Source organism: Chamaea fasciata, unplaced genomic scaffold, assembly GCF_029207755.1.
Source record: "Chamaea fasciata isolate MVZ Bird 193981 ecotype frontalis unplaced genomic scaffold, bChaFas1.0.hap1 SCAF_5, whole genome shotgun sequence".
NCBI classification, from domain to species: Eukaryota; Metazoa; Chordata; class Aves; order Passeriformes; family Sylviidae; genus Chamaea; species Chamaea fasciata.
In genome coordinates, this window is record NW_027094090.1 from 13,628,484 (window position 1) to 13,645,100 (window position 16,617).

Below are 16,617 nucleotides of genomic sequence, written 5' to 3' on the forward strand. Positions count from 1 at the left end.
CCATTTATCCAAAGAGGGATCAAGCTTTAACACAGATGAAAGCAGTTCACAATGTATAATGTAGCTTAAACACAAATATGTATTGAATTCACATTTGTAGTTATTTGAATTGGATGCAAGTCCTCTATAAACCTCTCCATAACTCTTAGAAAACTGTGAGCTTATTTATCTTGCTGCCATTTGCAACATTTAGTTGAAATTCACTCTTCTCTTGCACACCTATGGTCCACCCCAGTGGCAGGATGACATCCAGATATATCAAAAAACAGATGCCACCACAAAAATACATACAATTACAGTATCCACGGAAATATAAATGCAAAGGACAAAAAAAAGGGCTTTCAAATGCCAAAAATATTCATTCACCAGAACCCACAATGAAACGTAGCATTTAATTAATACAAAGAGATTAGTACAGCTCTGATGAATGCTATTAGTCTGAATCTGCTGCTATTACAGAGAAGAGATGCTTGCAATTACTTGAAGTCTGACACTTTTTTAAACAAAAGGGGAAAAGGATAATTGTGAAAAGACTTAAGAGGTCTTGTGTGTCAGAAGTGCTCAAGCCTTGTATTTTATAATAAAGTCCAACACTGATATCTCTGAAAAATTTACAAAACAACTGAACAAAACGTGTATTTTCTGGAACTATTTATACACCCAAGAAGTTGTAATGCTTTCTGCATTAGAGTAAAAACTGTAACGATTACATAGAGAAAGAAATGTAAATGATGCAGGAAACCACTGAGTGCTGTATCACAGATGGAAACCTGCCAACAAGCCCCCACTCACAGGAGCTGGCTTACGGCAGCCATAAATCCTTATTACCTGCAAAGCTGCATTTGGCATCTGAAAGGAAGAAAATTACTTTTCTCTAAGGAAATACAATTATATGATTATTCTTTGACAGCTGCTACTCCCCATACACCAAACATGAAAAGCTAAATTTATCCAGTCTTTACTATCAAGATTAAAAGGAGAGGCTGTCATATTTATTCTACAGTTGATTCAGAAATCCTTCACAATGATCTTCAACTATTTTTGCAGGTTTTTTTACCTCTAGAATATAGTTCCATCCCTTTTCATTGAAGACATCGTCTTGAAAATGCTCTCTATACACTTCTTTGGCTTCCTTGATTTTCTCTTTGGTCACCACTTTACCTGGAGTTTCAGAAACAGATTAAAGCTTAGAAACTTGCAATGTTCATCAACTGATATAATAAATAACACAAAGGTTCAGGCACTGCAAAGTTACTTTGCCATTGACAAAGATATGAAGAAAATCTCAAATGCAAAATGTCTACACCAAACTTTCATTTATTATAAAGATCAGAACGCTCAAGAAACCATGAGGGTAAAATACACTTGTGGTTTGCAGGTGACTCAGGAAAAATTTTGAGATTATTACCCTTTTATGACGGTCAAAAACCGGTCAAGAGGTTTAACAGTAGTTCTTTTGCCAGTCAAGAGGTTTAACAGTAGATCTTTTGCCAGAGGAATGTGTTGATTGTGCAAGCTGGCACATGCAGCAAGGACATATCGAGCACAAGGGTTAAGCTACGCCCATGGAGACACTCTGCAACCAACCTTTGACTGACCCCTTTGTGATAGAAACCAGCAGATTAACCACATTATTCGAATAAGCATGCTACTGCTGTAGGGCCAGTCATCTACCTTAGAGAAAAACCCTCAGATTACTAAAGACAAAAGAAACAGAATTATCAAGTGTTTTGATTATAATGGAATTTCAATCTTTGGTGGAATTGGCAGAGATGTTTATTGGATCAAGACAAAGACATCTAAGACACATGACTAAAGTTTTCCTTTAAAGCTTGGCAGAAGGCAACATGCACTGAGGTCACAACAGGTGATATTTGTATGTAAGGCAAAAAAGCAAACAAGATCTTAAACAGCACCAAGGACTTTTCAGATGTTACTCTTAAAATTATCACTATAAAAAAAAACACTTTCACATGTAGCTGCCATACTCAATGATCTAAGCTGAGGGCCATCCTAAATTTAAGAAAAATTAAAATTTAATTAAGGAACTTTAAAACGATTATTGGTTTACACAGTATACAAATCAGCAAATAGAGAACTGAATTAATGTCCAAAATGTAAAATCTATTTTCAAACAAATCTTCTATCTGCTTGTGACTCTATGGACAGTTTTGGTCTCTTTCCATTCATTGCAATTTTGCCCACTGAAGTTGGGGCATGAACACCTTTTCATTTTTAATACACTGTTGGCATAAATAAAGTTAGTAGAGAGGTGTCTGGATTAAGAAGTCAACACCAATTTATGAAGGTGGAAAACTTTTTTCACAATCACATAAATAAGATATTATGCACGTCACTACCTGGAGTCTATCAGGATAACCTGGAACTGTTTCAACTATAAGACTACAAGCTTGAGAAAAAGTTAGATATTTCATTAGAGGAAACATTTTACTGGAATTTGAGACAGTTACCTTTTAAATATTTATTCAGAATGTACTGCAAGCCATAAAAAACTGTTTCTCCATATTTCACTTTCTTTAATTTGGAATTTTCAGTCTTCTTTTCACGACATTCAAAGTAGGAATATACTTTGCTTGTGTTAGGTGGATATTGCTTGTAGTGTGTAACCTACATTAAAAAAAAATTCAGTAAGAACTCAAAACATCACTACAAAGCACAAGAGAAATGGATTTGTACATTAAAGCTTAAAAGTAACTCCCAGCTCTTCTGGACTGTGATTACTTATCCGTTCACATCTACACAAGCATTTAGGGAATTTCCAGGTTTTTAACCTTCTTCAATTTTCAGTTCAAAAGACTGTCTTACCTCTGTTATTCTTTGCTTCTTTATTAAGTCTTCTCCCCTCCCCTGATGATTTCACTTTGATTACCTGGGGAAGACACTGGCTAGGATTTTAGGAGCACCACTGAACACCAATTTGCCAGGTCAGTTTTCGCTCTACCACACTTTGGCCAAGCCTAATAGCTACAGGAAGCACAAAATTCCATCCCACCACTAAATACCTGCTTGTATTTGACTGAGGTTCTGAAGGTTACCCTCCCATAGCTCAGGTAAAAGCTCCCCAGACTGAAGAAGGCACTGGCAATGGTCTTTACCCAAGCACTCCATTCCCTGTGAGCAGTGTGGGTCTCTCAAGCCCTGGTTACAGACAAGCCAGTTTACAAACCTGTTACTATCAGTAATGCTGCCAAAATCTACCTGAGGTTTGCACCTCCCTACAGAGTTCCATGGATGGACCTTTTTTCCAAATTTGAAAAAGTTCACATTCAATGTAAAGGAAGCATGAGAAGTTGCTGCCTGTGTGTATTATGTGGAAACTGGTCATAAAACACACAATGTTATGCTGAATTCAGCTATTACAGCTTTCCAGAGTTCCTGATGGTAAATCTAGCCAGAAATTTACTTTGAGTAATAACAGCATTTGACACAAGTACACTCTGAAGTGTGAACAAATCTATACATTCCATAAAGGAAAAGCTGTTCCTACAACTGAAAAAGCAATATCATACATCAAAAAAAACCTCCAACGGTGTGAAACTCATGTCTGAATGTTTTTCAAACTCCCATATTTACAGGTTAGAGCATGAATTCATTATATATTTCTTGCTGTTTCTGCAAATAACCTTAAAAATTCCTGTTTCTGATACCACAAGGAATTGGAAAAGGGGTAGTTTTACTGCTTCTCCCTTCTTGTCCTGATTTTTAAAATATATCTCTGAAATTCTCAAAGAAAAATATTTGAAGCTTGCCTTACCTGTACATTAAAGGATTTTAAAATGAGAGTTTTCCTTCTCCTCTCAAATGTCATTTAAATTTAGTATTTCACTAGTTTGGACAATCAACTATTCAACTGAATTTTTTGGTTCTCCTATACCAGCACAAGGCTGTTATGGTTGTGTTTCCAATGCTGCAAGGAAACATCCAAGAAAGGTCAATTTAAAGATCATTCTATTGTCTTTGCTTGTGTGAGGTTTACAAGGCCAATCAAATAAAACCCAAGCTTGTCATTGCACGTTTTCTGCCCTGACATCAAACAAAGCATGGCACCACAGGCACTTAATGGAGCACAAACCTATTCTGTTACAGTTCCACAGCCACTCAAAAGTAGAATGCTTAAGAGTAGCAATGTCAGGCCCTAAGACAAAACCTGGCTTTTAGATTTAGTTCTAGCTAATAACAAATGTCTTGCTTCACAAATTATAACATGCCCTTTCCTAGTTCTGTGCAGAACTTCCAAGAAGTACATCACATTGGCAGCTCACAGAAAACTCTCTGCATGATATCATCACATTTAAAGGAAAACAAAATCCCCGTACAAAAGAAAACACACACACCCATCCTCTCTTCTTTACTATGGAGCAGACAAAAATAGGCTCCATTTGGCATGTCTTTCTAACCAGTGCATCGATAAACACACACACTTCACAAGAAATTGTATTAAATGCATTTTAAGAAAAAGATCCTGTAACAAATCCTTAGAATGCTCATGCACTATAAAGACATGTACAGTGGGAACTCCTTCCTTCCCACTGGTGCCAGCAAGGTAAGTTACAGCAACTTCATGAAAAATTTTGCTTTGTTTTACAACTGGGACTGAACTTTTCAGTTTATGATTTCAGAGTAAAGGCTCAACACAGAGTTCAGCAGCTGCAAGCGCTCACAGCAGATGTCCCAGGACCAATTCTCCAAGTGAGTATCTAAATTCCTTGTGGTGAGCTTGAGAGCAAACCAAGGCAGTGCTGCTGCCCTCACCACAACTGTTCAAGCCAAACAGTGAAAACTATATCTCCATGAGACAGGATACTCAGGTTTCTTTTAAAAAGTTGAATTATACAACTTACCAACTAGGGGCAAGTTACTGGAGCCAACACCTATATATTGTAGTGAAAATTTGTGTGATCTTTCGCTCACATCTTGAAAATATACTCAACTTTGGCAGTTCAAAGGCATCTCCTCCCACTATGTACTTCTCTCTGTCAAAATGGTTAGCGGCCCAAATTAGCTCAGGGTGCACAGTGCACCCACTGAATTGGTGTCACCTTTTCTTACTGCGTTCATGTACATTTTTTTAGGGACTTCCTATTCTAGCTCGGCTTTGAAGCATGCTCACAAAACACAGTGCTCTGGCTGCAAATCAGAACTTGAGAGCTGAACTCAGGGTGAAATGTGACAGATTTATCCTTTCCATAGCATACCTGGGGACACAGCTCCTCCTGACTACCTTGCTGACAGTTTCAACCTAAAAAAAAACCCACTCAAGTTTCTGAAACATTGCATTACAGGTTTAGCTATCTTTTCTGACTTAAGATTAGATCTTAATCTGAAAATACATACTAGCTAGTGTCCAGAAACTAGTCCAGAATCTAGGGATTCAAACCTATATGAAAATTTTGTATTTGACAGAAATATAATTTTATTGATTTAGTTGCTTTAAGTACTTGGAGATAAGGAGGCAACTTTGCAAGTCACATGTGTAATATTCAATTATATTCTTCACACATTAAAATCTATTTAAACAGTGAAAATACACATCCCTGACAATTAAAATATTTACATCTGAGCAAACCTTACAGCTGTAATTTTAAAGATACTTCTTTTGACATTCCACAAAGCTGTTTGTCTTATCTACAATGCTGAGACACCCATAAATATTACTCAATATTTAAAGGCATAATCACAATCTTAAAAGTACCACACTTACCAACCACTGGTTACTTGAAGGGGGCTTATAAAAAAGATGTGGACACACTTTTTAGCAGAGCCTGTAGCGACAGGACAAGGAGTGATGGTTTAAAACTAAAGGGGGGCAGATTCAGACTAAATATAATAATGTTTCTTATGAAGAAGGTAGTGAAACACTGGAGTAGGCTGCCCAGAGAGGTGATAGATGACCCAGCCCTGGAAACACTCAAGGTCAAGTTGGATAGGGCTCTGAACAAACTGACCTAGCTGAAGATGTCCCTGCTCATAGCAGAGGGGCTGCACTAGATGGCCTTTAGAGGCCCCTTTCAATCCAAACTATTCTTTGATTCTATGTTGCATAGGTGTGTGAGAAGCTAAGCACAAGACCTACAACCACTGCTGAGTCATCTGGCCATCTGCTTTGCTTCCAAGCCCTCAGACAGGGCTCCATATTTATCAGGAATATCTGCCCACAAAATGTCACAGCAGCTGATTGTATTGGCTGTCATTTCTGGGCTTCTATGACATGGGGAAAAATTACCTATCTGCCATACTGGTGGTCAGGAGGTTTGGCATCTAGTGAAATGCCTGATGGTAAAAACATTGGGAAAAAAAGATCAAGGTCTAGGAGTGGGAACAGCACACAGAAGACACAAAGAATGCCACTGAAAACAAAACCAACCAACAAGAAAATACCCAACACAATGCTATAAGGCACTTGGACCCTGAAAACTATGGTACAAAAAATGCCTCTTGTTGACCTTTCCTTCTTGCCAGATGGAAGACTTGTACCTCCCTGTATCCTACAGGAGAGAAGAAAGAACAGCAGAGGCAATGTACAATATTTGAAATTAAATTTTATGTGACTTAGAGATCAAGACAATATTGATAACTCTATGCTTTCAGTTAGGGGGTGACAGAGGCAGGACTTGTACACATGAGCTCTTGATAAGTAGGAGTGACTATAAAGTCAATAAGAAACCCCTTCTCTTCAGGAAGAAAAAGCCCCCTAACCAACAAACAGAAAAGCAAACAAAAGCTTCTACTGGGATTAAGACACCCTTACAAGAAAACAACTCTCCCAAGTATCTTCAAAGGCCTTTTGATGTTTAGTTCAAAGGCTGTGGTTTAGGTTTTGTCTATAAAACATATGACAAAAGGCCTTGGAACTACTACCTACAAGATTATGTACTGTGACTGAAATAGAGCACTTTTATTCCAGTTGTGATAGTTCCTTATTAAATTTAATGCAAATAAAGGTATATTCTGAACAAAGAATACTTCCACAAGGACTACACCTATTTAAGTAAATCAAGTTTTTTTGAAGAAAAAAACATGAAGCACAAATTACATTTAGATCATCTATCAAAAGAACCAACCCAAACATTAAGAGTTAAATTTTAAGAAAAAGGAATTAACAGGTATCCACAATAAAATAGGGATGACTGAGGTAAATCCTGCATTTTTCTAAGCTAGGTAAGATTTTTTACATAAAAATATAAATATTTTTATAATCTACAAGCTTTGTTGTACAAGATATTGCAACAAACTTACTTTAAAAGGTTATTTAAGCCCATATAATTCAACCATTTGAAAACATGGGAAAAACAGATGGGACTTGAGAAGTCAGGTGTGGCAGAAATCTCCACAGGTGGTAATTCCTGATGCTCCCCTAGGTCAGAAGAACCATCAGAAAGATACAAGCCCTGTCTTCACTGAAGAAAGCAAACCCCCAAACATTTACCCAGCAGGATCTTGCCTGTACTGCAACTCTCATGTGTTAAGATGATACCAGGTCAAGTAAGACAGTATTTGAATTTTCTGGAGCTATTTTGAAAAATCCTTAGTGCAAAATGGGTACAGAACAATCTAGTCACCAAACCCATGGTGGCACACAGCCACAGCCATGAAGAATCAGAGGGACAGGTGGCAGGTAAGCCAGAAGTAGCATGGCCTGGACACTGGGCCACTTGGCCAGGATACTGTAGTCTGCAGCACGAGGGCCTGAAGCACAGGCTTGGCCATTGTACTGCAAGCCTTGTCTGTAAGAGATATTTGGGGGATCCTCACCCCCTGTACACCTTACTGAGTTAGACAATTTAGTGCAGTGGTGCTGCTGGTATTTACACTGGGGAGACTACTGCAAAGCACCCCAAGACCTCCATGAATTGTCACACTGTATTTGCAAACACTGCGGAAAGAGGCCATGGTACAAAATACTGCTTTACCTAAACCTTTAGGAGATTCAGCCAACAGAGCAGCTAAAAGCAAAGTCTGCCAACGGCCTACATGGAAAACAACGTTATTAGCAACAATAAGGAGATGAACCAGGACTTAGGGGCTATCAGATATATCTCACTGAGCGAGATAACTAACAGCAGTTATAAGGCATTGTGACCCTCTTCAGGAAAAAAACCCAATGCAATTGTAACTTACAGTTATATTCAACAGAGATGCTTCAACAGAGATGCTTTGGTAGCATTCAAAGCAATCACAGAAGGAATGCACACCACAACAGTGGAAATGAAAACCAAACCAAAAGCCAGTATGGTTAAATGATAAGTTTATTTAAACAAGAGAGGAAATGTCAGAAGAATCAATCTTTAATAACTCAAGAGAAAGGGCATCCAACAACAGCAGGTAAAGTGCAAGACATTTTTAAGTGAGTTAAAAAAAAAAATCTAAGAGTCAAGTAGAATCTTACTGTTTTGATTATACGAGCTTCAGATTAACATAAAAAAGCCTTAGGGAGACTTGTTTAAGAATCAAAGTGAGAGTATTGGGAGATACTGCTCTTATGAGATGAGAGAGATAAGTTAATGGAGGTTACGACTTGGATGATGACCTCGTAACACTTCCAATGTCTCCGTATTTGAGTTCATCCACTGTTGCAATAAAGCAGCTGGGATTCAGTTTCTTCATGCAGGAAAAGTCAAATCTTTATTCACATTCATTTTTATACAGTTTTCAGAGACGTCATGTTCATCTTTAACTAGCCTAGTAGTTTTCTTGCTACTTAATTCATTGGTTAAAACGTGTTTTGTGTGTAGGTGGTAAGACCCTCTCTTTTACTCAGGTGTTTACATTTTTCCTTTGTGGATTCTCCTGGGACAGATCTTTTTGTTATTACAGGTGCAAACGGTTCTGTTACTAGAATAGTTTGTTGTGTTAACTGACTTTTTATTCCTTTGATTCTTTATTCTGGGAACTTACAGGCTAGCTGGTAATTCGGCAGAGCAAGGCCTGATTTTATAAGGCCTTTCTTTTATAATAGCTCTAACTGTATGTAACAATTCACCATGTCTTTATATGCGTATTGAAAAATAAGAGGATCGGAGGTGAGAAAAGAAGAAGTTAAGAGATGAGTCAGTACTATGAAAAATAAGGAAAGCACATGCAAGCAACTGAATTCCTATAGAAGCTGCACATTATCAGCAGAGATGCTATACATGACCAGGTCCACATTCATTTAAAACACAAGGTTAAGTGTAAGGACTAGAACTGAATGCACTCTAAATTTCTCAGAGAAAATACAACACTAAAAAACAGCTACATTTTGCAATAGATTATTTTACCACTTAAGATTTTAATGGTTTTTGTTGTGGTTTAACCCCAACTGGCAACCAAGCCCTGACTGCCATTCACTCACTCCTCCCAGTGGGATAGGGGAGAGAATCAGAAGGGTAAAAGTGGAAAACTCATGAGTTGGGATAAGGACAGTTTAACAGGTAAAGGCAAAACTTCTCTGCACATAGGCAAAGCAGAACAGCGATGAACTCATTCATCACTTCCCATGGGCAGGCAGGTGTTCAGGCATTCCCGGAAAAGCAGGGCTCCAGCCCATTTAGCAGAAAACAAATGTTCCCCCCTTTCCTCCTTCCCCTAGCTTTATATGCTAATCATGATGTCATGTGGCATGGAATATCCCTCGGGTCAGCTGTCCTGGTGTCCCCTCCCAGCTCCTTGTGCACCCCCAGCCTCCTCACTGGTGGGATGGCATGTGGGGCAGAAAAGGCCTTGACTTTGTGCAAGCACTGCTCAGCAAAATCAAAAATATCCCTGAATTATCAGCATTGTTGTCAGCACAAATCCAAAACAGCCTCATACCAGCTACTAAGAAGAAAATTAACTCTACCTCAGTCAAAACCAGCAGTTTTACATCCAAGATTATCACTAAAGTGATGACAAAATGCCTTATGTTTACTGTTTACACATTTGTGACTACTCAGCTGTACTACTGCACATGCTGCTTAAAGTGTCCTGCTCCTTAATGGAAAAGGAAAAACATTTACCTTTTCAACAATGAAAGCTGCAATGGTTCTAGAAGAGGTTGCTTCCCATTAATTTAAAAATTGCCTGAATACTGTACAGTTGCAGTCCTCCTTTTGAGCAATGATGTCTTGGGGTTTGTAACAGGACCATGTGACTACAAACCAAAACTTGGAAGATAATGAATCAAGAGAGCGTGAGGATTGTGTCTTACAAGGAGTGTCAAGCCAGAGGATTCAGATGCTTTTCCACCAGAAGAATTACAGGAGAAAAGAGAATGCATTCACACTCCCACCAGATTTTAATTAAGGGGGAAAAAAAAAATATATGGGCTGCTGTAAAGAATATTTTGCAGTCATTAAGTACTAGTCAAATTCAGTAGGCTAAAAAGTACTCATGTCTCCTCCTCACATAGATCTAGCCTTCTAAATAAAGAATATACAGGCTGTCAGAGCCTAGAATAAACACACACTCACGTGAAGTGCTTCAGAAGTCAGTGCTCTCCTACATCCACACAGTAAAAGAAGTCATTTGAAGTTAAAAATACTTAAAATTCAACATGTAAGGCATACAGAGTTAAAACATAGACTATGTGTTTCCTTGAAGCATCCAGAAAGAAACTAATTCTGAAACAGATCTCATTTACAGTCTAGATAGCAAATCAGCTCCACCTAAGACGTAATTGCATGGCAGCTTATTATAGCTATCAGCTTAATTACAAAACATGCCAAGCAACAGTGATAGATCTATTGGCAAAAGCAAAATAAGCTATTATTACTCCAGCAAACAAGGTTCAGTCAATAGCCTTTCCCCACTTGCAGCTCATGGTCCCTCCAACCCAGGCCAGAGGTCTGTGCCAGCCACAGCTGTCTTCCCACTGAACAACACAGCTCTGCCAAGCTGATCCTCTCAATACAGTTTCAGACTACATATACCCTGGAATATTTCTTGTCTGTGCAGAAATAAACAGGCATTGGCTAAACTGAGCACTGGGAATCAAAGAGAAAGAAAATGCAGAGGAGGTGTGCCAATGATGTCAGACCAAAGAGGCACTGAGGGGCATGGACCCTTTCACTGGGGAAGGGCAGAGAGTGAACAGAACCCCACTGTCACAGAGGGGCAAGATTGCTACAGAGTATTGCATAATCTCTATATAGCTAGCTACATAAATTGTGTCTTGCTATAGACACAAGACTAAGACATCACACAGCATGAACAGTGATTTTCAAGGAGCCTGTTGATACCCTCTCACATGCAGCTTTCTATCAAGGACTTTGACTTCAAATAGTTCCCCTTTTCACTAACTAAGTCACTAGCAGAAAACTTCACTAATAGAAATGCCATTGCTATACTGCACATAAAGACAACGAGGTTCCCCAGATAACACTGCACTGATGAACCTCTTGAGAGTGTCATGATCAGAAGAATTAAAAAGACTGTTGTTACTTATCAGCACGTGGCACACACACCATACCATATGCCCATGGCCAGACTCTGAGGGGATGGCATATAATTCCCAGCATACAGGAGGAATTATACTTTTGGGGGATTTGTAAAAGCTTAAGAAGATGGAACAAAGTACACAGCAAGAATAATCTAAGTGATGTAAAAACATTTCTCTTGTAATTGGGTTTAGAGATAAACTGTATAATTTGAAGCCCAGCCTCAAAATCCTGGAGCACTTGTACAATTCAGTAAGCTCCAGCCTATACTGGAAGCTCAGTACTGGAACCAGTGCATAGTCACCTACTGGGAAGTACGCCTGTCTAGAAACATTCACTTTACTAGCAATCAGCATGATACTCAGCAGTTTTTCAAAAACACTTTAAAGATTTTGAAACTGAATATTTGATAATCTCTATAATTTAAGAGGAAATGTCCTGTGATGCACATGCAGACAGGAAAATAGTGTAGAAGGAGCGGAGACTGGATTGGCTCTCAACAGACAAACCTTTGTCTACCAAATTACTTTGTTTCTGAAATTGTATAGGCACTAAACCAGTAATGAGTTGTCTTTTCACCCCAAACTTCCAACTGCAGCAACAGAGAACTGGGACACTGGAGCTAGTACTCAAACTAACAAGTTGTGACAGATATGACCCTGAGATACTACAACTTTTTTCTGATAGGCAACTGCCTAAGCTAGAGTTGTAGCGCTCAGTATGGCTTGCATGTATTTTTTTTTCACAGCTGTTTATTTCCGTGCCATTTTTGTCACCAACATTAGCTTGCATGGATTGGCATTTATCGCAACTGGATCACCAGACCAGCTTCTGAGCTGATCCATGTTTTTTCTCAGTCTAAATGTTATGCACAGATAATTCTGCATACAAAAACAGATGCTACAGTTGTGGATACAGCAGAACTATAAAAAAACCCCAAAAAAACCCCAAACCAAAACAAAACAAAAACAAACCCCAGAAAGACAAAACTCCTCCATCAACTTTCACTTTTGTTTTAATTGCTAGTAAGAGTGTTTGGTAACTCCTGTAAAAACCTTGACATTGCAAACTACCAGATATCTTAGCATAGTTTTACTGAAAAGTGCTTTTGCTAAGTGTGTTTCATTGATTAGGAAATGACAGTATCATCCAGGGAGAAGATAAGTGATGTTTGCTCATATTACCTAACAAGATAAAAGCAGCTACTTGTTTAAGCATTGTCCAGAGACACTGGAGGTCCTAAGATTTGGAAAAAAGCATTTGGAAAGACAATTTGAATAGCCCTAACAAAGCAACTGAGGGTACCAACTGTTCTAAATATATTACAAAATGCTCCTAGCTGCCACAGAAAACCTCATCCAAATTCGGTTTTAAGCTGGAAAGAAAAAAAAAAGCCACCAAAACCCAAAACACCTCAGGCCTTTATTTGACCTCATTAAGATTTTTACCACTCCTGGAATGTTTTCAAGTCATCTATACTATGAAACACCAAACAAAACAGAAGCAAACTGGCTTTATGTCACTCCAGTGCGCTGCACTACCACCAATCCTTGAGCACACCCAGAGAATTTGGGAAAAGTAGTGTGCAAATTAGATTTAGAGGAGATACTGTTTAAACTCAGGCCTGCAGTATTTAATGTGATTAGTCTCAGACATGGAAAAGAGTGTATCCTCCATATTTGAATAAGTTAGATAACAAACACTTAAACCTAGTTCATAAAGAGCACCGTAGCCAGATTACACCCTGAATGCAAGCAGCTTTGCAAGCCCTCAGTCACAGCATCAGGATGCCCTGATGGAGCTGCTGCAAGACTTATAAATATCTTCCCACCTTCCAAAACTGCTTCCCACAAACAGCAACAATGACTATTAAATTTCTTTGCCTCTTGATGTAATGTACAGTAATAATAACAATAAGGAAAATAATAGCAGTGGTAATAATAATATCACCTCAAGTCAGCAACCGGAGCACATACTGAGATTTGTACTTTGGTAGTTACTCAGTAACAAGACCTAGTTACAACATAGCTTTGCTTTTCCAACTCCTCTATCCAGATGTACCCTCATCCCCGAAACTAATCCCAGCAGCCCAATGTTCAAAGAGCTAAAACACAAAAAATGCTTTACAACGGTAACCAGGACTGTTACTGTAGCTTTGTTTAGGCCACCAACAACCTCGTCGACATTGCAGTGCAGCTCCTGAAAGAAATAAGTGAGTCTTCCAGCCTAGGAGAGGCCGGGCACGTGTGTCCAGCCAGGCGGGGGGAGTCACAGGCTGGCTCTGCCCAGGAGCTGGAGGCTGAACGCTGACATGAGCGCGGCGCTGCGCAGGGGCAGGACTTCGGCCCGGGCACACTCGCTGCGAGGCACGTCAGGAGCACCCGGGTCAGAAATCACCGGGTCGGAGCGCGGACAGGGCGCCTGCACTTTGCCACCGCTGTCAGCACCACTAGCTCCAAGAAACAAGGGAGAGCCGTACAGCGCGACTCTCCCCTCTGAACCAATACCTTTCCTAGCGAACGTGACACCGCAGCGGCCGGTGTACCAGCTAAGCACAGGGCTAAAAAACACGTATTTTGCGCCAGCCGGTTCCCGGAGCGCGCTACATCACCGCCAGGCACACAACCGCAGGCAGCGACCGGCGCGAGTGGAGCAAAGCGGGAGGCACGAAGGAGCGACTGCTCCGCGGCAGCGACCTGCGCGCCCTGTCTGACCCCGGCCAGGGCGGGGGGCGGGCAGCCCGGCGGGGCCGGACGATTCTCGGGGCGTGCGGCCCCCGCCCCCCGCCTGCCCGCCATGGCCGCCCCCCGCGCCCGGAGGCAGCGGGATGGCGGCGCCCACCCCGCCCGCTTTCACTTTCTTTTCTGGCCCCGCCGCCGCCCCCCGGCTGCGCGGCCCCGGGCACCCGCCGGGAGCGGCTCGGGGCTGCCGGGGGCGAAAGGGGCAGCCCCGGCCAGGCCTCCGCCGTCCCCCCTCACTGGCGCCCCGGGGGATCTCCCAGCCCCGGCCGGGAGGGCAAGGGGGCCCGTGGCGGCGGGGTCGGCCTGGCTCGGAGCCCCGCGGATGGCGCGCCCCGGCGGGTCCGGTACCCGCAGAGGTGACCCCCTCTCTCCTGCCCAACTGTCCGTGCCCACCTTGTAGGAGTCGGTGGCGAGGAGGATGTTGAACTCGGCCCCCGCGGCAGCGCACTCCATGTCGCCGACCCCCGCGAGGCGCCGCCGCCCGCACGGACAGGACCGGGCTGCGCCGCCACCGCTGTGCCTGGAGAGGGGGGAGCGGGAGGGAGGGGGCGGGGCGGAAACACGGGATCGCGGCCTGGGCGGGCGCGCGCGGGGCCGCTGATTGGCTGCGCCGCTCCGCCGCCGAGGGCGGTTCCGTGACGTCACCCCTTGGGGGGCCGGAACCGGGGCTCTGATTGGTTCCGCCGCCGGTCGTGCAGGGGGAGGGGCGGGCGGGGAGCGTCCCGCGCCGCACGTTCTCTTTCATTGGAGTCTGGGCGGGGCCGGATCGTGACGTCACCGCACGACCGGCGAGCGCCCTCTCGCTGTGGGCTGGACGGGCGGTGGGGCCGAGGCGGGCCGGGGCGGCGCGCGCGTGCGCGGGGGCCGGTCTCGGTTGTCGGCGGCCGCGGCTCCGGGAATGGGGCGGCCCCGGCCCCGGCCCCGGCCCCGGCCCCGGCCCCGGCCTCGGCACCGGTACCGGTACCGGTACCGGCACCAGCCCGGCGCCGCGGGGGGATCTCCGGCCGCACCCACATCCGCACCCCGCCCGCACCTGCTCCCGCCCGGGCCGAGCTCCAGAGCAGCCGCTGCGCCGTACGGTCCCTCTTGCCAGGGACTGGGGCTGTTTCCCGTATGGGAAAGCACCTCCCGGCCTTCCAGAGCACCCGGATCTCCATCCACCTCCACTTGCCGTCGTTCGGCACTGGCTGCCTCAGTGGAAGAACATGACACTTTTTGACACAAAATACTTCCGAGCTTTCTTTAAAGTTGCTGTTGATCAGAGATTACATATAAAATTACACCTGCTTTCCAAAACCTCTTTTACAGACATTATAATTTTAACTGGTATTCTAATTCGAGTAAATACTTGAGGTTTTTGAATCGTCTTTATCTGGTATTCGAATAGAGGAGGAAGAGGAGGCTCGGGTGACTTTATCACTCTACCAGCACCTGACAGGGGGTTTTAGGTGGGTGAGGATCGGGTTCTTCTCTCAGGGAATGGGAGAAGAGTGTGCGGCCTCAATCTGCACCTGGGGAGGTTCAGGTCGGGCATTAGGAAGAATTTCTTCACAGAAAGGATGGTTTGACATCGGGATGGGCTGCCCAGGGGGGAGTGGAGTCACCGTCCCTGGAGGAGCTTGAGGAAACGCTGGCTGTGGCGCTCAGTGCCATGGTCCGGTTGACGCGGTGGTGTTCGGTCAGAGTTGGGCTTGATATCTCAAAGGTCTTTTCCAACGTGATGGATTCTGTGAGTCCGTGAATTGTTCTGAGATGAGAGAACACTCTTTTGGACCAAGTTGTATATACAGTTCCTGTCACAGCCATGGCTTGTCTGCAACTGGAAAATGGGTGTCTTGCTCTCTGCTAATCAGGCAAATGGAAAAATGACTATTAACAATGCTACTCTACTGCTTTAAAGAAAAAAAAAGTTGCTCAGTTAGCCTTTTCTCTAAAACGATTGGTGAATTAAAACTTAGGTTGTTTGATGATATACAAACCCAAAAATAGTATAACTACTGTTTATTATTATGATTCAGAAACACTGGGTTTCACCAGTCAGAATTTGATAGAAATAAGAATGTCCAAAAAAATTGCAAAGAATAATGTTAGGAATGAGATCTAGGCATTTCTGACATAATTCTGTAGAGATCCTGGTTCATCCATAACGTCCCTGTGAGCCACATTAATTTGATTACCTTGTGAGTCTGTGTAGACCTTAGCTTGCTCTTTTTTTATGCCATTCCATGAGAGAAAACCACCAGTTATATATAAAATATATAAATATGTATACCTTGCCCTGAGAGGCTGTGGGATTTCCCTTGCTGGAGATGTTCAGGAGCCATGCAATCACAATCCTGTGCCATGTGCTCTAGGCTGCCCCTGCCTGCGCAGGGAGATTGGACCACATACCCACTGTGGTCCCTTCCGACTCTACTCATTCTGTGATTCTGGGAAACTACTTTCATTCGTTTTCTCAGGAG

At 42.7% G+C, this 16,617-nt stretch overlaps 1 protein-coding gene across 2 annotated transcripts in view; it reads right to left on the reverse strand.

Annotated features, from left to right (window-relative positions):
- The window catches only part of NAMPT (nicotinamide phosphoribosyltransferase), a 31,304-nt gene extending 16,595 nt beyond the window's left edge, over positions 1-14,709 (reverse strand). Inside the window, exons 1-3 of one of the 2 annotated variants that reach the window (XM_066182880.1) lie at positions 14,549-14,709; positions 2,472-2,628; positions 1,058-1,161 (exon numbers count right to left, since the gene is read on the reverse strand). In XM_066182880.1, the coding sequence (XP_066038977.1) occupies positions 1,058-1,161; positions 2,472-2,628; positions 14,549-14,608 (321 nt within the window). In that variant the 5' untranslated portion in view covers positions 14,609-14,709. The remainder of the gene's footprint in view (positions 1-1,057; positions 1,162-2,471; positions 2,629-14,548) is intronic. The other variant, XM_066182881.1, reaches the window with a different exon arrangement.
- Positions 14,710-16,617: the final 1,908 nt, after the last annotated feature.